Below are 20984 nucleotides of genomic sequence, written 5' to 3'. Positions count from 1 at the left end.
TAATGTGATGAAAATCCCACAAAGTGTTTTTCTCTATTAGCTTTTTGTCTCCTAACAAATTATGAAAATGTAATCTCTGTTATGACCTTAAAATCCTGCCTGGGTTGTGGAGCCTGCTAACATTAGAGGCATTTAAATGGAAAAGCAAGAATGATGAATGGATGCAATGTTGTTTCTGGGGGTAAAGTTAAGAAAAATAAAAAGAAAGGTAAAACACCAGAATGACAAAAAATACTTTCAGTGAATCTTTATGTACAAAAACATTATACACGGTCTGGACGTACGTAACAGGTTATATAACATGAATCATTTCATTTATGAATTGTCTGGAGGCCACGTGAAAGCATCGCCACTGTTTGGGCACAAGATTCAAAGTGTATCTCTGGTAGATCCGCGGCAAATCGCGGTGAGTTTGACACGATCGGGAAACGATTACACGTTGGAATCTTGGACTTCGATACACCACAGCAGCATCATTTTGAAAGAAAAAAGTTTGGGCGGCGATAAAGGAAACCTTCAAGCACCATTACAACAGCAGACAATGTAAACATTTCTGAGACAAATTAATAGTGACAGCCCAAAAAAGAAAAGAAAAAAAAAAAGAGTAAAAAAGAAGATGTGGCATAGAGGAGGGGGTAAAGCTTGTTTGGTTGTGTGAAGATTTATGTTGTTTATTTTACATTTCCAATTCTGATTTGATGAAACTGACTGCAGCCATAAACACTTTTACAGGACTTTTTTTTTTTTTTCAATCATTAACAGTGGCAGGGTGTAAACACAATCATTAATCATCCAGGACTAAAAGATAAATGTGGCGATAGTTCAGCTCAGACAAGTGTCGCAGAAAATCACCAAGGCTGTTTTTTCCTAATGGAGGTAAAAAAAAACAAAAAAACAACACAAATGTAAGGCAACGTCTTATTTTAACCTTCCTATTCAACATTGACAGGCAGTGTGTGTGTGTGTGTATATATATACACACACACACATATACGTGACTTGGAAAGAGCTGATAAGTGTCTATTAACTCATCTTGTAAGTTTCTTCCTTAAGCAATAAGTTTTTTAGTGAATGCCAAAAACATGTCTGAAATCAATGAAAACATGTCTGCCTGCAATTAAAATCAGAGTTATTCCTCTACTGAGGATTGGTGTGGGATTCTTTAAAAACTTGAAGGAAACAAACATCAAAACAAAGTGTTTTGATGTCCAAAGTATGCACACAAAAGTAATTGAATGTGTGTTTGATACATCTTTATTTCCCTTTTAAATGGTGCCACAAAGAAGGAGCATGGATTTGTGGGGAAAGCAGCTGAACGCGAGTGTGTGTCGTCTCCATAAAGGACGGACGATTGAGAGAAACATGCAAACACGAGTCAACAGCAAAGAAAATCTGTTTGGCTCCGACATACTCAGGCTCTCCAACAAATGTATGCGCCTTACAGATGCGACACCATTTAAATGGATCAATATAAAGTTTTTCTAAGAAATAATGTAACACACACAAACTGTCATTGTTTGTGTGCATTGTTTTCTATTATCTGACTGTATGGTCATAAACCTCACAAAGCTGCAAGGGTTTGCTTTTCAAATATTTATATACAACTTTCATACACTGATATAGCTTGGATTTATTACACATAAAGTGATTTTGGTAATTTCATCCTCTTCGAGTCATGAAAAACAAAAATTCAGCATCTTAAATTTGCAGAATATGTCATGATATCCCTATTTATTTTTGACTTATGGAAATATAACCGCAAAAAGAATTGAACGGAAATGTCTGAAATGGTTTCGTACGACAACACAATGAACTTTCCATACGTTATGGGATTGTTTGAGATGTACCTTTAAATGTTTCACTACATATGAGATAACTCTTGGGCAGTTCACAAGGGATCATATTTACTTAACAGCTTAGGAACCTTTATCCAAATAAATACGGCTAAATTCTGGAATATTTTCAGAATTAATATAACCATCTCCTGGTTTAATACTATCATGTGGAGAGTGATTTGTGTCATTTTGAGGGGATTTTGAAGGGATCAAGCATTGGGCTAAACTACAGATATGATTAGAAATGGCTTTTAAGCCATTGGGATTCGTCCCTGCCCGTCTGATGTCTTGTACGTGGTACGTTTTGGGAAACAGCATGGTTTGATTTATACACCAGCTCAGAAACGTTGTTCATTTCAGCAGTTGTTTGGTGGACGGCTGAAGAAATGACAAATTACAATTAAGCGCATAAAACATTCACATCAAAGCTGTACTGTATCTTATTGGTAGTAAAATTGACTTAAATTTATGCACATGCTCGATATACATTCTGTACAAAATAATCAATATATAACAACGTTGACATTGACATGAATGAATACTGTTGGTTTTTGTTTGTTTGTTTTTCTCTCTCTCTCTCTCTCTCTCTCTCCTTCCGTCACTGTGCATCATTTCGCTTTACAACCCCCGCACATTCGGAGGCAGGAAGAATACATCTGTCCTTTTCAGTTCCTCTTCCAAAGAATGACGAGCGCTGTTGGTCGGGGCTTTATCGAAGCAGAGCGCACGCTTTTGGAGGTCAGCAAAACCCCGGTCTGTCAATCAATCCACTCCAGCGACATCAGCTCTCCAGGTTGAGTGGGCTTTGTATGAAATATGACGAAGGCCCGCGCCATCAGCCGGGTATTCACACGCAAAGAAAAGAAAAATCCTCTTTACATTGTGCAGTAATGAACAAATGGTCATTTCTACATGACGGATTAATTGAAGGCCATAATTCATCTTTTTGAGGGTGAATAAAAAAAAAATCCAGTGTGAGGGAGATAAATAATGGATTCTAACTCCATTCAAGGTGTACGTTAGAGCAAAGTGCGCAGAGGGAAGTCTTCAAAAAGCCAGATCTCAGACTCACACGTTCATGCACTTTGGGTAACATTTTGTTATTTTCACGTCTGCACTATAAATAAACGGACTTGACTAAATTGAAAAGGCATGTTTCAGCAAGGAGGGGGGGAAAAAAAACAAAAAAAACTTCTTCTCAATCGTTTCAGCCTCGGTTTGCGTCCTCATGAAATCTTCATATGAAGTCCACCCAGTTGAGACGATCAACATACAATCAAATCCCTACTTTTATTTGGCAGCGTTACGACAAGAGCTCATACCGAAAGCCTGAAATAAACAACAAGATTTAAAAGAAAAATTAAAATAAAAAGTGCGATCTGACTGTATGAAAGCACATGATTGTCATGTATCATCAGAAGTTGTGCCGAGGGATCAATTCTGATAGAAAGCTGAGATTTTCATTGCACTTTAGCATAACAGCCTCAGGGGGTCCATCGGTCCCTCGGCTTCATGAATATAACACTCACAGGCCAAATCTCCTCTAAATACACATAGTCATCCTCCCCATTTGTAGCTCTGATAATAGAATGCCCCCTAGTGGCAATAAAACTTGAGTGTAAAGATCGAAAGGCAGTTTCTTTGATGGGTTTCCACGAGGCACATCAGAACAAATGGCCTCTCCTCTTTCTCCCCCGCGTGTGACATCAGCACTGACATCAGCCCGAACCCATCCAATTCCCCCACTTCCTGTTGGAGGAGGATGCCCTAATATGGCCACCCGTCAGTCTGCGACAAAGGCACACCTCGGCGAGTACACAGCTGGATGGTACTCTTGTGCCACATTCTCTGCAATAGTGGAAAATTCACTCTCATTTTCCTCCCTGAAGCCTCTCATTAGGTCTGAAGCCAAAAAAAAAGGGGAAAAAAGAACACTGTATACCAGCTGCTTCTAACTCTCTATAATAAATAACTGTCCTACTTTGAGCACTATACACACTACTGTTCTATCTTTACTATCTATAGATATGTGCAAATGTTTCACTGGTGCCCTGGGCGGCCGTGGCCTTAAGACACAACTGTAGCTGTCCATAGAGATATAAATACGCATCATCAGGGGGAGCAGACCTTCTTCACAGTGAACATTTTGACATGCCGTAGCAGGGGGGGGGGGAGAAAAAAAAAGCACAGACGTCACCAACAGCCGTGGCTCAGCGCTGTCTAAGCAACAAGGGAGCCCAAATCCAGCGACTGGCTCACGTGGAAGGAATGCAAAGTTGTTTCATGTCATTTACGCGCTTTCCCTGCTCGTCCAAACCAAAATGCTGTGGAGAAGGACGGGCGGACTGAGGGTCTGGAGGGTCGGAGGAGACTGCTGGACGCCGTGGAGCTGATGGCGGCAGTGAGAGCGCTCAGGGTCGATGGAATCTGAGGAACACAAACCCACCGGCTGTGTGAAAATACAGAACAGGAACCGTACCCGTCAATGAAGACCAATATTCCTTTTATATCTTAAAAAAAAAAAAAAGGGGGGGGGGGGAGAGGAAATTACTTCCCAACTCTGGACTCTTTTGCACATTAAGGTTGTTAATTTGAATGTGGAAATTGTTTTAGTATTCAAAGTTGCAATTTGGATTGGAAAAGCCTCCATAAATCGTCCTGATGGTTCAAATGTTTTAGAGTCACTGGGGAACTTGTTTATTTGATTCAATAAATATCCTGTTGACTACCCAGCAAGGTTCGACTTTGTTTGTGTTTGTTTGGGTCTAATATTACAAAACGTGTTGAGGCGGTCTCACCTCACAGCAAGCATTAACCCAGTTTGGGCATTTCTCCTTTTTTTTTTTTTTCAGGCATTACAGACTAACTGGTGACGCTCAATTGTGTAAATCCAAGTGTGTGATTGTCAGTCACTACACATTCAACCTGTTCAGAACAGATTATGCCTTCGATTATAATCAGCTGTCCTTGTAGCCTTATGTTGAATAATGCAATATAGAAGACGGATGTAAGGGAAACTAATGGGTCAGATGGGATAAGGTCTCATCGCACCCAGATGAAAAGTGACGCTACAATATTGTGGAGTGATTTGGATTCGAGTGAAGCCGTTCGACAGAGGCAATGAGGCGTGGTGATGGATGACAGCGCACTTCAGCGTAAGCATGTGCTGGTTGCATTCAGGTGCCTAATAAAGGGAATAAACTACAGAGGCAGGGGCTTAATCACGACCTGATCATGGCTTAAACAACCCACTGATGGATGTTTTAAAAAAAAAAAAGCATGAGTACAACAATCAAAAACACTTTTAAGGGATTTAATGTTCAGGTGGAGTTGCAATCTTCAGTTTTTTGTGAGTAAAAATGTGCTCAAGCTTTACGTTTGAGTGACTTCCTCTCCGATTTACCGACAGAAAATTGCTAGATCTGTTATCATCGAGAATAAAATAGACTTCTGTCTAAAATGACGGGCGCTGGTTGGAGGAAAATCATGTAATTGGACTTGGAAAGAAATATAACCAAGCAGTTGTTTTTTTATGAAAAGCTTTTCTTCTTCCCGGAGTTCACTGTGGCGCTTGTGGACGAAAGAAAATTCAATTTGAACTTCCTCCGTCTACAGTAGTTGCTCGCAAATGGTTCTCATGCGGGCTCTGACTTCTGTGATGGGATTTCAGGTGAAGTTTCCCGCCGAGGTCTTTTCCATTTCCACCTTCTTTGTGCTGCGCACGGTCGGAGTGCGGCTCCGACGATCTGCCCAACGAACCTGCACTTTTTCTATTAAAGGTTTCCTGATCCTGGGATTTTTGCCATTGGTTTTTACTACTCACTTTAAGTGTCAACGTCTTAATGACACTCAGACAGCGGAGATTACAAGGTAGAGGTGCACCGCTAACTTTTAATGGCCTCCTACTGGCTTTGAACGCAGGTGCTGAGAGGAATCTGGCGGCTCTGATAATTGAAGTCTTTGACCTCTCACGGGGGGGGGGGGGGGGGGGGGGGGGGGACTCTCCAACTGTCATCAGCTGACAAATCTTACAGACCATTGTTGACGTGCCTTACAACTTAAACGTGCTGGTGCACTTGCAAGACGTTAAATTACAAGGGGGCCGCAATTCGGCTTTTTTTTTTTACATGCAAGTTTGTGAAAACAGGTGATGATAAGTGCAGAAACGTAAAAAGCACGAGAAGCAGAGCAGATTAAGTTGTTACTGGCGTCTCTCTCTCTCTCTCTCTCTCTCTCTCTCTCTCTGAATGATCTAACTCAAAACAACATGCGCAATCCCGACCGGACGCTAATGAACTGGAGTTGATTTCAGCTGTATGTCACGTCTTTAATGGGGACGGTGGGAATGGCTTCAGGGCCCCGGGAATAATGCAAATATTGATCATAGTGAAGCTAATAAAGAGCAGGATCTGCGGGGATAAATCACTGATGAGGCTGCAGCCGGGTTAAATGGTGGAGGCCGACGACCACTTAAGTACCTGGTGAACTGTTTACTGTCTTCATGAACCTCCATCTCCCGGCTCTTAAACTCGTTCAGCTCCTTACGGATAGCAGCCTGCGGGGAGAAACACACACACGCACACATGCACAGAATGATCGTATTGAGTCTTGCGAGTTTAAAACAGCTGCACGATGTTCCGTGGGAACCAGACGGTGCTTCGGGGAATCAATTAAAAGCGAACAACAAGTGGGACAATCGGGAACAAACTGAGCATATTTGACCATTTATGAACAATCAGTGGCTTACAAGTGGGAGCGGGGAGCTTGTGACTGGAAGAGCCGTCACAATTCCTGAGCGCCTCAATTTTAAGATTCATCTTTTTGCTTTTTGCACTCCTTTCAAAATATCTGTCTGACCTGCTGCGATTGCGCGACAAACGTGGAAATCTCAAACACAGGGGGTGGCCCATCTCGCTATGTTTTATGACCAAAGATTTAAAAGATAAACAACCTCTGTGTATAAAGCTGGCTGTAACACTGCCTGTTTGTAAATCTTGCCTTAAATCTAAACCGGTATTCATTGGTTTTTAAGTCAGAATGAGAGCTGCTATTACTTTCCATTCATTTAAATGGTTATGTTGAATCCTTGCCTGTGTCTTTTACAGCTTTTGTTTTTAAATGTGCTGTATAAATTAATTTCGTTTGGATTTATGACAAATGAGGTAAATTGAAGTCTGTGGTCTGGTTCTTGTCAAAGCTGTTCTCAACATCACCACCAGAGGGCACATCTGACACAGGATGAAGGAGATTTCTAAAGAAATAGGAGGCGTGAAGGGAACTAAGAAACCAGCATATGATGAGAGACACATTTTGACCACTTCGTAGCAACCACACATTTTTAAAGCCACAATAAACCCACATCAGATTAGTTGATATGTTTGTGGATTGGCTCATTGGCTCATTGTTGCTGCAAAAACTCACAGAATCTCTGTGCGAGCATCATTTGCAGAGTCCTGACAAATAACTGCTTTGCAACCAGGTTAGTGACTTATCAACAATCACAGAGGCTCATGTCAAAGAAATAACAAATCCATTGTTCATATTTTATTTTTACCAAAAAAAGTGGAATCATATTCATTCACTTACTCAACTTTAAAAGGTTTTTTTTTTTTTAAACAATTTCCCCAGGGATTAATACAGTTATTGTGATTATTGCAATAAAGGATGGCTGGACAAACGTTTACACAACACATGACCTGTCCAGCTTGAAATTAATTCCAAAAAAATAAATATATTAAAAACGTGCATTAAATGCATTAAAATAAAAGACTGGAAAATGTCGGAGTTCCATAACTCATCTGCATTAACAAAACAGTGTTTATAGTTGATCATTATATTAACGCGATATTTATTAGTGAGCTGACTTCAGGTTGTCCCCTGCCTTCACAGACATGTCAAAGTCCATTCACGAATAGTTTCCTGGGATTATTGAGGAAGTATTTCAAGAGCTTGCGAAAAGCCTCGACTTCACCTAATTTGGGATTAACTGGAAAACTGAACGTACATGAGGAAACACCAGTGCCTAACTTCATTTGTGATTTTGTAGCTGAAGACCAATTCCTGCAGCATCTATTTCTTTTTCCCAGGAAAACTCCCATAGAAGACAGGATGATGCATAAAAAAAAAGGTACATAATTAGAGATTTGTCCACAATTGACTGCGCAATAAATTCATAATAGATCAATTTGAACATCTTATATGTCAATTTTTAGTAGATCACTCACAAATAAGTCACTTAATTGAGTCTCAAACTGTGTGTGTGTTAGTGTACATCTCCCTCTGGTGGCAATATGTGAAACCTCCTTTGCTTTATAAAAATGAAATCAATTTGAAAATATGCAGCAGTGCAGTGGCGGCAGTACCTTGTCAGCAGGAGTAAGTCGTGTCCACGGTTTGTCCGCCCGCCGGTCGTAATCCTTTGCGTCCGTCACCTCCACATATTCATTAAAGCGCAGGATCCTGCGGGCGACCAGCTCTGCCACTGTGGGCCTCACACTCAGCTGAAAACGCACACAGAGACAGCAGGACAAAGTTGTATTGATGGGCCTCAATAACATATGTGAACAATACTTCCGGCTTTTTAAGTTTCAGATTATATCAGTGTGAAGCTTCCCAGTCTCAGTTCCACTTGCATCCACTAGGTGGACTTATCTCTCCACACAGAGCATCTCCTCTGCCGCCAACCATGACTCATAAGGTGGAGCAAAACATATTAGCAGCTAAATATAGAACTCACTGTGTCCTTTCTGCTCCCTCTTAGACGTGAGAGTGTGGTTCGTGTTTACAGTACCTTCCTGGAAAGCCTCCTTTTAATCTCCTGCTTGGCTTCTTGCTCCTCGGCTTCATTTTTCTCTGCATGCAAAGAAGCAACACAGAGTCATTTCACACCTCCTCTGTCTGGAAGCGGCTTCTGCTTCTGTTAATAACCACAACTCGACGTGCTGCATTAAAGCACAACTGTGCCTGTGTGGCTGGGTAATTGCCTTTGGATAAACATGAGCAGAAGGGGAAACGGGCAAATCACCAGAGTCAAATCTGTATTGTAAATATTCCCGTGGCGTCTGCATGGATGTGCAGTGTAGAAATGTGGATGCACGTTTTGTGAGTGACGCTTGTAATCTCCTGCACCTCTCGTGGTCCCATCAGAGACACAAATACAGTCACCACACAAAAACCAACCGATAAAACAACAAAAAGTAAAAATGTTCCTTATCTTTAGCTCGTTTTTCTTCACAGTAAACCACTGAGCTGCAAAAGATTATGATGATAAACGGTGATTTTACCTTAGAACTTATAGCCGAGCTGTTGTACGGGTTGGGATTATGCACGTCGGAAGCAGATAATACAGAAATCCATTTGAGTCGTAGATTTTTAAGGGACAAATGGTGACATAATTGTGACCACAGTTTGACCACTGTTCAAAACATTTCAGTATATTATATAAAATGATTATAAAACGTGTCATTTTAAGTTTCAAAAGTGAAAGTGGATGTAAAAAAAAAAAAAACCCGCTGTGGGAACACACTAATATAAATTACACAGATTTACTATTGTCACTAAATGAAAGGTGACTCCTCTTGGTCTATATTTGACACCGTTCAGAGCATAGTATGGTTCTTTTTCCTGTCATGACACTTCATACCGTGACACTTCTTAGCCTCGGCGAGTCCAGATGGATTTCAGATTGTACGCTTGAGTCACCAAACAACTTTTCTACAGATCCGAGTGAAAAGCCACCGCTTGTTTTCACACCACCTTTCCCGTCGTTACTAAAAGAAAGCTGTGACAAAGCCACGGACACGACATTTCTAGTCGTGTCATACGGTCTCGGTTTCATTTTCAACCGGTCTGCAGCGACTGTGGGTATATCCGTTACACAACGGGTGATTTCTACGTTTTATATCTGATTTTAATCTCCTGCGCCGTTTCCACTGGATTCCAACTGGTGATTACAGGCTGCTAAGTGTTATTGTCCGCTTATTGCTCAATAACTCAGTGTTAAGCAGCAGCTGAGCAGCTGCGTTCAGCCACGAGCACAGATAATTGTTTGCAATAATCGCGCCTAATTCTTGAGAGTGTACAAAGGTCAGTGTGGAATATAAAAATGGTAAATCCTTTCAGAGGACTGATTGGATTCTTGTTCTGTGGCACCAGCACAAAAAAACCCTCAAAAACAAACAACTCATTTCAGAGCAAATTTGAGAGTAGAGACTTTCTAAAAGGAAGGAAATGTTAAAGGCTTCAACGTGGGAGACCCCGCCCTTCCAATGAACAATAACTCGAAACAAACCAATCGTGATCAATAAGACACACACAAAAAAATAAATCCAATATTCTTGTTTTTGCAAATTATCATTCCTATTATTATTAATATCTTTTTGTATATGAGGCTGGCTCAGGTCACCCAGGACCTTTTTCAGTGAAGCTGCTTCAGCAGGGGGGGCAACTCAATATTCCCAAAGGAATGACTTGAACAATTCACACCACCATTGACTTAAGTTGACTCAAGAACAATTCTCTCTTGATGAAAAGCTGTTTTAGGAGCCACCGTCACCCTTTCTTCCCCAGGATTTGCCTTGAAATCATCATAACTTTCATCTAAAGTATTTTTCCTCAACAGTCGAAATATTAGAAATATTGAAGCTAATAAATGACAACAATTTTAATTTGATTGAGGATTTCCCTGAGGTTTGGTCAAGCGGCGATAAAGGGCCTCATGATGTCCAGGTCTGTGCTACAACTGCTTGACCACCGTCTTTAACACACTGCGCTTCTCTCATTGTCTTCGTCTGTTGCATTTCACTCCCTTTAGGCCTCTCAAACCTACATCGGGTCTGCGGCGTGTGGACCAGCTCGCTGTCATGTCAACTTGTTTGTTTATTGTTCTTTCCTTTTCTCTCGCATCACCTTCCCGAGTCCTAACCAGCTGCTACATTTCAAAACCTGGTTTCTTCCTTGTAAAATACACTTCTTTCTTCCCACTGTTGCATTTGTTTGCCAGTATGGGATTCCTGGGTTTCTGTCCGTAATTGTTCTCAATGTAAAACCATTGCTGGAAGCGGAGTAGTATAAGGGAAAATTAATTGAGTTCAACAATAGTCCTAAAACTCACGCTTGAGGATGTTTCTCTGCTCCAGCTCCTCTGTGGTAGGTCTTTGGCTCAGACGTCTGAAATCACAAAGCCCAGTTCAAACATTTGGAGAAGGGAAATGATTCAAACATCTTAATTATTAACATTTCATTGTTTTTTTTGTATTTTTCCTTTTCTGCCTTCCACCTTCTATTGCTCATTGTCCAAATGCTCTCGAGTTCCTATTGAACAGAAATGACCACACATTTTCATTTTCACGAGATCCTGCACACCACCCACATCTACGCATAAAAAAGAAAAAAAAAAATATTAACAACCTCTGATATTACCCAGCAGCTGAGGAAATCTGGGAGAAAAAGTAACACCTGCCTACACTTTGAAAGCCTGCTTTGTGTGCCTGTATGAGAGTGTACCTGACAAGCTTGGAGCCGATCTGCTGGCGGAGCTCATGCCGCTCCGTCTCTGAGCTCCGTGGAAGAATGTTTTTCTCCTCCAGCTCCCTCTTGCTCGGCCGGTTCCGCAGCTTAATGTTCAAGGTGTCTCGTCGGCGGATCTTGCTGGCCAGAGAACCTGGAACGGAGAAGGGACAGCGGTGTAGCGCGGGAAGCAAAAACTCGAGCATGTGTGTGATGGACGAGTTGTGTTATAATTGCAAATGTTACTACAGAGGTGAGTCGCGATGGGGTTAGGAAAAGAAAACATCTTTCTGCTGGACTAAAGTTACAAAAGGAGCATCGTCATTTAACAACATTTCATTTTGATGAGAGACGTAATGATGACCGTCCTGTAAAATGTCAGCAAATGCAGTATTTTGCTGGAAGTGCTGACTGAACGTTTAAACTAGTTTCTAGCTTTGCATTGCAATCAATAGAAAAAGAAAAAAAACAAACTTTCAAGTTTTGCCTTTAAAAGAATTGCCTGTCGGTGTGTCGTATGTGAGTGTGTGTTCTGTGAAGGACTCGTGCCTGGTCATCAATGCGGCATTAGACGATTGAGGCGTGCAATCTGATTTACAGCATCAATTTGAGAAGCAATAAACAGGCTGAGAAATGCAAATGATCTGAAAGAGGCAAAAACCAATAAGCCAAGTTGAGCCAATTGTGTTTCTTTCCAACAATTTCACAAATGCGTTTAAAGGTTCACGACAGTTTTGTTTGCAAGGATCTTTTTTGTTGCGCGGCATCAGAAGAGATTATAAAACAATATTGGCGTACTGTTGAGGTACTCATCTTCTTCCTCCTCCTCTTCTTCCTCCTCATCCCGGTACAGGATGGGCCCGTCGGAGTCGGAGTCACTGGTCTGGCTGTCTCTCGGCCGATCGGGAATTACCGTGACCTCGGCCTGCTCCGTGTTGACAGTCAGACCGTGCGGCCTCTCTGCCTGGCTGTCTGCTGACCTGCATGAAACAATAACGACAGACACATCTGCGTACACGACATGGCTGAGGAATTGTCCGAAACGCCTTTATTTTCAAACTTACTAATTCGATTTAATTGCTCACTGATCGCCACTGAAAGACTGAGACGGGTGCACGACCACGTGTTGCCGAGCGAGAGTTTTACCTCGAGCCGTTCTCAGTGCCACACTGCGCTTCCCCTTTCTTCCTTCCACCTTCTCCTCCCTCTTCCTCCGGCCTCCCCCGCTTCTCGTCACGTGAACTGCCGTTTGTCTCCCCCTCCGTGAACGACGTGTCCTCTGTCGCGGCGTTGACGCGAGGCGAGTCGGCTGTGGCTTCAGGAAGTCCGTCTTTGTGGGTCTCATGTCCCGCGGGCGAAGCGCCGGGGGCGGATTTATGCTGCCGGGCAGGTTGGGAAGCAGCCTGACTTCCCTCAGCCTCGTTGCACGCGGCTTTAGACGAGACGGGCTTGGTCTCTGGGGCGGGAGGATGAGGAGGAGGCGAGTTCACGTCCCCGGATTGACGCTGGGCCTCTGTGGAGGCTTTCTGAGTCGAGGTGGACGCAGCGGACGTGTCCGATTTCCGGTTGGGCTTGACATCTGTCCTGTCGGTCGGCGCTGCAGCGCCAGCATCCTTCGACGTGCGGGAACGGAGCGCGGAGGTGGTAGTGCTTTTTGCTGTGGATCCCGGCTTCTTTGGATGGGAAGATTTGGCTGAGAAAAAGTGAGAACAAGCACAAAATGTGATTTAGAAAAAAAAAAAAATCCTCTTGGTGCACTACCCATCTGCAGGTTTTATCCATTTATACGCATTACATGCCTTACATAAGTCCAAAAAATATATATATTTAGGGAGATTGTTTTACAGTAAAAAATAATTCTCAGGTGTTTTGAAGGAAATTTTAAAATGTTAAAAAAGAATATCTGGATTTATAGAAATGCAGGAGAGTTCATATTTATGTCAAGAGCCTTTAATTGTGGTTAGAGGAACGCTCACCGAACTAAAATTAGCACCAAGCAAAAGCAGTTGATGCATATCCAAATTTATATTCAAGCCTATAATATCTACATTTCAATCTTCTGGTTTCACTTTTACTCAAATCGGAGCCCTAAACTTGTCATTCACCGAGCAAACTACGTGTTTCTTTTCAGTCGGACTTTAATTAATTAATAGTTTGATTGTTTATGTCAAATATCATTAAAAAGACAAGCATGTCAATCCTGGGAGCACATGTTAATGATTTCAGTGTCACAAAATCAGACCAGAAACTACTATAAATTCAAATAATGAATAAAGCATACAGTATATATGCATTCATTTCAAACAGCTTCATGAGATCATGCTGGAAGTGGTAGCATTTTACTGGGATTAGAATAACCAGGTGCAGGTAATAGCAATAAAACAGCTTTTCCAGAAGAGGCTGCATAGAGATCACATGAACACAAGGAAATACACAGACACACACTCATATAAACACACAGTGAATGAAGGATGGTGATCATGCCTGGGCATCATGCCATTAAATACAAGTTTGTCAGAGTTCTTTCTAGTAAAGTCATGCAACGTCGTCTTTACTATCTGCCCCCCACGCACACGCACACTGTTGCACCATCGGAAAATATCTCAAGTGACACAAATAAATCTTCATTTCTGCTTTCTCAAGAAACCGACGGCTTATAAATGAAACCCAGCTACTGCAGTTACTCAATGGCTTGACTTTAAGCTGCTTTTTAACGGGGAGAGGACACTATCGAAAGAGAGGAGCACAGAAAACAGTGTGTCGTAGCCACTTAACAGAAACTCAAACCGAACACTTCAAATATACACGAGGGTGTGCATAAAGCCACAGGCAGCTTCGTAATGAGTCCCGTCTCCCTCCGAAGTGGGTTTTCCATGCAGTGTGGGGATGGGGGGGGGGCAGGCAGGCAAGGGCAACAGCAACAGCGGGACCACTCGCTTCAGTCCCAACCAGCTGAACTTACCCGTCCCGCGGCTAGTGTTGTTAGTACTCCGGGGGTTAGCTTTAGGCTGCGAGGATGAACCTGTTTTGGGTGCACTTTTAGCTGCCTTTTTAGTCCCGGGGGCGCCATCTTTGTGCCTCGGCGTGGCCGCGGCGCCACCGGCCGCTTTGGAAGAGGCGGGAAGGGTGGAGCCTTGCTGTTTTTTAGCCTGACCTTCCCGAGGTCGCGCCTGGTTTGTACGGGCGACGGGTTTAGTATCACGCCTCTCTGAGCAGATCAAAGAGAAGCAGGAACCAAGAGGGGAGTGTTCAGAGGTTAACAATTGGGAGACTTAAAAACAAAGATGCTCTCTTCTGAGTGCTCATCTGAGGGAAAGAAGCACACACCGACATGCAGATGAGCACAGAGATACTAAAAGGTTAAGCGAGCGGCTGGTTACGGAGCCGGTGACGATAAAAGAGTCTTGTACCGCCGAGATAGATCAAATGTGCCCATTAACCTTCATAGCTTCCTTGCCTCCGGTGCAATGGCATGCGCGCGCTGTTGCCGTATTTGGAGAGTTTGTTGCCTGTGCCTTTTTGGATTATTGACAAATGAACAAACAAATGGCCATAAGTTCAATGCTAACAGCGTTGAGATGAAAACAGCACAAACACTTAAGCGGCATCAGACACAAGAACAGCGGCGGATCCCCCGGGGGAGCGGGAGGCATTAGGGGAGAGACACGGCTCTGTGCAGACTGTGAACGCCTGATATAATGGCAATATCTATTTGAGCACATTAGCCCTGCTCAGGGATCCCACGGAGGATTCAATGTCAACAAGAAAACTGCAGCGGATTCAAAGGCATTCTCCGGCGGAGAGGGAAACGGCTTCAGAGCGTCTAAAAAGAGCCGTGATATTTCGGCGTGGCTGGTAAAATCCACACCGTAAAAGGACTTTGAAGTGTCACATTCATGAGAAACACACTTTGTTGGGAGCTTGACCACTTCGCTCTAATCGTTAAACATTTCATAGCAGCTGAGCTAACTTTATTAATGTTTCTTGGATATACCCCTTCACTAAACAACAACACATTTAGGCGTACGATGAGGTCATCGTTGATTAAAATGACAAACCTGCTCAATATGGAATGCCTGGGAGGCCCAAAACAAGCAGTAAAGAGGCATCAAAGAACAATTGATCAACTCTTGCATTCACATTGCATTCACTTAAAAAAAAAAAAAATCTGCTTCTTTGATGTTTTTGTGAATTCATTTTATTGAGTCAATGAGCCAAAATTTAGCCAGAAGCGAAAGCAGTGTGTGCCTCATGATTTCACATCTGGGATTTAATGAAGTCAGTATTCAAAGTATGAGTTTACCACCCAAAAACATTGTTTGTGTAATTAATCTTCATATAAACTGTTATGAAAACCGATGTTTTCAATTGAAAAGGACTTTTTCCCCCCCTTTATTTACATGCAAAACCACTTTTTGAGGAATTTCCACGTGTTAATATGAATTAATTACCAAAAATAATGTAACCTCCACTCAGAGAAAGCAGGGTGAGGACAGGACTCAGAACCGGGTGCAGGCGTTACCTGTTTTATCCCCAGTGCTGCCTGGCTTGGTCGCCTGTTCCGCCCGCGTCGATTCAGGAGTCTCAATGTCAACTTTGACCTCCTCTGACGTCAAACCGGATGTGGCGTGGCCGTTGAGGTTTTCGCTGCTGATCGGTTCATCTGGGAGAGAAGACGTGAGCCGAAACCAAAAGAGATCGTGTTAAATGAAGAGTCCGAAGTGTGAAAAACACTGAAAAATGTACAAATCTGTAAAATCACTTGAAAGAGTGAGCCAAGAATGGAGTTGTTGTTTCTATGAGGAAAAAGGTCTTTGGGAATCTGTCGTCTGTTCTTTTGTTGCTGTGACTTTGATTGTTGCGTCATGAATCAACTCTCGGGCTGTTTACAAATAGCAATCGCCTATTATTTTATCCAAAGATGCCATCATGATTGCCTGATTTCATCGCGCACTGCAGAACTGCCTTAAAAAAAAAACGAGAGCGCCAACATGTGCGTGAATCACGGGACAAACCTTGTTCAGGGATGAGAACTCCTTTTCTGATAAGCTCTTCTCTAGTTTGTCTCGTAGAAATTTTTCTCTCGAGAACTTGAAAGATGAACAAGGAAGAAAAAAGCTGTCAGTGTAAATCAATAAAGACATCAGATTAAATCTCTTTATTTAGCTCTCCAACGGCAGTCATTTTTCTTCTCCGCAGGAGTCCACGAAAGCGTGACACGGCAGTCGTGTTCGTCTCATTGTTGGGAAAATGTCACCGCAATCTCCTTTTTGAACTGCACGCGCACGAGGAAGTGAGCAGGGTTCGATTCAACTAAGATCAATTCAAATTGATAAATCGACAACTTCTAATGATACAAGATTTTACTTTTTATTTTTTAATTCAATTCCTCTCAACTGTCAGGATCTTGAGATTCCTACATCAAGTTTAAAAAAACAAAACAATTTGGACAAAAGTTTCAAATACGGACTATAAGGACACGAAGGACATCCGGGAAACAATTCTGGCCATTTATTAAACGGTGTTCTTGACATGCTGCATTCACAAAATCAGAATTTGAGCTAAACCTGAGAAACGGAGATAAAAATCTAAATGTGTGCCATAAACGACAGCAAAGAGTGACTGGAAGCCAAGTGGAAGGAGACAGCTGGCGATAACATCGGAGAAAGATAATCAACATATGACAAATTAGATGTTTACAGTTTAACCTGTTTACTCCTTTCTGGCTCCGACTGTGGTTGTCGTCAACTGTTGATTAGAAGCAAGACAAATCTCACTGAAACACACGGCGGGATGAGGTCTGCCTCCCAGTTAGCGGCTTACGTCCTATCTAAATTGTCTCGGACAACTGGCTTGTGATTGATAACATGTAAACGTAGCCCTCCCTTACAGATAAGCGCCAGATAACACCTGGTTTGCATTTACTTCGACAGTTCAGGGATGAGTAAGTGAGAACTACAAACACACCAGCCACTCGTTTTCCTTGCCTTTTAAAGCTCGTCTACGAGAAACGCCGCCCTCCGGTTTCACGACCGGTGCGTCACGCAAGCGGAGAAATCGCGAGCCGCGATGTCCTCCGGCCTTTTGATCCGGGCGAATCAAGAGGCCCCCCCACCGGGCGAGTGTCACACACGCGCCCGACAGCGTTACCTTTGGAGAGATCCTGGAACTTGTCGCTGGTCTTCTTCTTCCTCCACTTCCACGGCTTGAAGAGTTTGCCCAGGGACGACAGCTTCCCCCGCTGCTGCCGCGAGGCCGGGGCGTTCTGGGCGTTGGTGGCGCTCTCCACCGCCACGTCGCAGCTGGCCAGGGAGGACGATTTCTCCAGCCCATCAACTGCAAGACACACACATGCACAGTTAATTCAGCAGAAGGGAACGGATACAAACTAAATGCAAAAAAAAAAAAACTGAAGGTGCAGTTCATTTTGCATGGGGTTTTTTTTTTGTGGGCGCTATCGTTTCCTCGCACGATCCAAAAACATGCATGCGGTTCATACAGTATCTCGCCAGCGGGGCACGTGCCACGCCAGCTTCTGTGCATCTGCAGTGGAAAGCGCGTCCCTTCACCTCCCTAACAATTACCCCACTGACACCGACCTGAGAGGGTGAAGACCCCTCTTAGACGTCTGCTATCGTCTGACCCCTTTCCTTCAGTTCGCTGCAACGCGACGCCCAGAATAGAGGCACTTAACCCTCCTGAAGCCACCGAGCCGGCCCGGGCGGCCGTACACTTCTGACGCGTCAGAGGTTTGCACACCTGCTTCATCCCGCCATGCAAGCAAACTTTATTTGACTGGAAATCACAGTCGGGCTCGTACACATTGCTTAATCTGCATTTTTTTCCCATTTTCTTTAATACTCAACTGTTTACGTTTGTGATCCCCTCGTGGATATATTTGCCTGCCGAGTGTCGCTCTTGAGCGGCAGCTGTGTACTCTTATGAAATGCCTGCCTGGAAACAAGATTTCCTCGGGGAAATCTTTGGTAATGCAGCGAAGGAGGAATCAACGCGGGCTGCTCCGAGAGTAAGCAACGGCTTACGATAACAAAAACAACAAAACAAACCTGAAGTAATATTGTTGTCATTCATCTTTCCAGCAGTACAACTCTTTCAAACAGGCAAACGGGGCTATTTCTGCACAGTATTTGCGGTGCGTGCGCTTGTGTGTGTGTGTGTGTGTGTGTGTGTGTGTGTGTCTTGGCGAGACCGCTGTCCTTTCCACAGCTCCGCCTCTTCCTGTCGAAAGATTAGAAGTGCTGTGAACCTTCTGGAAAAGTGCACTGTGTGAATGCTGTGCGGGAAGTTTAGAGAGGAAAGAGAGGTGCTGTGTGTGTGTGTGTGTGTGTGTGTGTGTGTGTGTGTGTGTGTGTGTGTGTGTGTGTGTGTGTGTGTGTGATTCCCCACATTCAACAAGAGGAAGTTTTCTTTTGTGTTTTTTCAGCAACATAAAGCCGCTGAATCAGTGCTGACTGCAGGGAGCTCAGGAGGATTCAAATCCCTGATATCTCTGCATCCAATTAAGTTACACCAGGAGGTGGCCAATAATAAATGCATAAACCAAAGACAAATAAATACGCTCCTTAACTCTGGAACTTCTACAAATCGAATGCCTACTTTTAACTCTGGTTTAAGTCTGCTTTCTAATTGGTCTTTGACATATTTTTGGCTGAGGCTGGTTTCTCTCTGGTGGCCAGATGTCGTCTGGACAGGTCTCGCCCCCGGTGTTGAACTGTCTTTAGACTGTTTTCTACCCGCTGTTTCACTCTTGCTTGGACGAGTTAAGATTTGGCTCTTTAGCTGGGTTTATGATGGTTTCTAACTGGCACCAATGAAGCCGGTTTCAATAAGGTTAATAACTGTACGGAACATAATTTTTTACTTTTGTCTGGTGGGTTTTTTGTGTGTGTGTTTTTTTTTTTAAATAATGTTGAAATTGATTGCTTTTCAGCTGGGTTAAAGGTGATTTCTAACTTGTTTTCAACTGGTTCCTATTTTTTTTACTACTTGTGAAACTTCAATTTGCACAGTTTCAGTTTTCCTTTCATTCAAGTGTGTCTTATGCCACCTAAAACTTCACTGTAAAATAAAATGTGTTAAAAGCAGCCATATTTTCAATGCACAGACATGAAGAGAGACAAGAAATGAAAGAGAAACAATTTTTGACATTTTAAACTTTTAGTTCCCGGGTGTCACACACTTTTTCGTTCAGAGGCCACATACAGCCCAATTTAATCTTCAGTGGGTCAAACTGGTAAAATATTTCCAAACTAACCTTTATATTTAAAGTTTTTCTTTGTTGTTGTGCAACGTATATGTGATGGAAAAAGTCTGTTTTTTTTCAAATCTGAACAATTAGTACCAAAAAACACTGCAATCTCATCATTAAGCCAATTTTAATGACACATTCTAGTGTAAAATGCAGTGAAATGCCCCCAGAAAACTTCTGCTATAGGTGTTCATCAGGCATGTTTTTACAAGTGCATCCAATGCAAAATACCCACATCAAAAAGATGATATGAAAATCTTTTGCAGACTGATTAGGTATCTCAAAGATCAGTGTCAAGATCATCTGTCATGAATACCATTCGTGTAATATTTACAAAAAGGCATAGAAGCGAGTCACCTAACACTTTTGATGAGAATGCCAGTCATTTTGAGATCTCCGAAACCTTTTGTGTACTATTTATTTGTAAAAAAAAAAGAAAAGAAAGAAAGAAAAAAAACACTCTGTCAAAAAAAGCCAAGAACGTGAAATTTCCATTATTAAACATTGAATAAGACTAGAGCCTAAAAACGGCTGATTTTCTTCATTGCTATTGTTTATTCTTTAGCTTTTTCCAACAAATCAACAACACAACTTCCATTTGAGACGAGTGTTTGAATATAGCTTTTCATTTCCAACCCCAGAGGCTGCTATCACGCTGAAAGACGACAGAACAAGTTAGTGATAGTGCGCACACTCATAACGCCCTGATATACGATATGAGTTTTATAATGGGTTAACCTTATCTACGTAATGTAAAATAGGAAATTAAGTTTAAGTGAAGCAAATTGTGTACCGTAACTTTACAGCAGTGTCCTGGCAACCATGGCTACCAACATTTTACAGTAAACACTTTCTTTTTTTTAATAATGTAATTGCCTCTGAGTTCGAATTAGGTACCATGACCTGGATTACTGAATCTCCGGAAGCCTAAGAATCCATATCAGTTTTAATCTTCAAGGTAAATAAAGACGTGACAGCAGAATAGACTACATACTGGCCAACTCCGTTCACATCAGTCTTAATTCCCACTGACAGAAAGACAATAATGTTTGAACTTGAAAAGGCAACAGTGCAGTGGCGTTTCAGTGGTATCTAAGATGCTTATGCAGCAACGCAGTCAGCAGAAAACATGAAAGAAATCCGTCAGATTCAATCCAGAGTGAGTCAGAGGACGCAGACACTCAGCACACAATGACGGCGTTGAAACGACAGGTAAACGATGGAAATGAAAACGCAGCGAAATGCCAGGAAATTACATCTTAAACCTCATAACCTGACCTTGTTCTACTCCAGTTATTATATAGAGACTTAAATCATTTTCGCTTTCTTGTTATGACTTAAGTCATTCAATAATACATTGTTGTTTGTTCATT

General features: G+C 42.5%; 1 protein-coding gene across 4 annotated transcripts in view; it reads right to left on the bottom strand.

Moving 5' to 3' along the window:
* Positions 1-232: 232 nt before the first annotated feature.
* Positions 233-20984, bottom strand: part of phactr2 (phosphatase and actin regulator 2) — a 33149-nt gene continuing 12397 nt past the window's right edge. For 2 of the 4 annotated variants that reach the window (XM_080507287.1, XM_080507286.1), the window contains exons 2-13: positions 17493-17678; positions 16358-16432; positions 15865-16005; positions 14365-14550; positions 12489-13035; positions 12141-12322; positions 11340-11496; positions 10948-11003; positions 8626-8687; positions 8198-8335; positions 6314-6390; positions 233-4262 (exon numbers count right to left, since the gene is read on the bottom strand). In XM_080507287.1, the coding sequence (XP_080363413.1) occupies positions 4247-4262; positions 6314-6390; positions 8198-8335; positions 8626-8687; positions 10948-11003; positions 11340-11496; positions 12141-12322; positions 12489-13035; positions 14365-14550; positions 15865-16005; positions 16358-16432; positions 17493-17678 (1823 nt within the window). In that variant the 3' untranslated portion in view covers positions 233-4246. The remainder of the gene's footprint in view (positions 4263-6313; positions 6391-8197; positions 8336-8625; positions 8688-10947; positions 11004-11339; positions 11497-12140; positions 12323-12488; positions 13036-14364; positions 14551-15864; positions 16006-16357; positions 16433-17492; positions 17679-20984) is intronic. The other 2 variants (XM_080507289.1, XM_080507288.1) reach the window with 2 other exon arrangements.

Source organism: Blennius ocellaris (assembly GCF_963422515.1).
Source record: "Blennius ocellaris genome assembly, chromosome: 13".
Taxonomy (NCBI): domain Eukaryota; kingdom Metazoa; phylum Chordata; class Actinopteri; order Blenniiformes; family Blenniidae; genus Blennius; species Blennius ocellaris.
The sequence above is the reverse complement of the archived record's forward strand: the minus strand, read 5'-3'. Positions and strand labels throughout refer to the sequence as shown.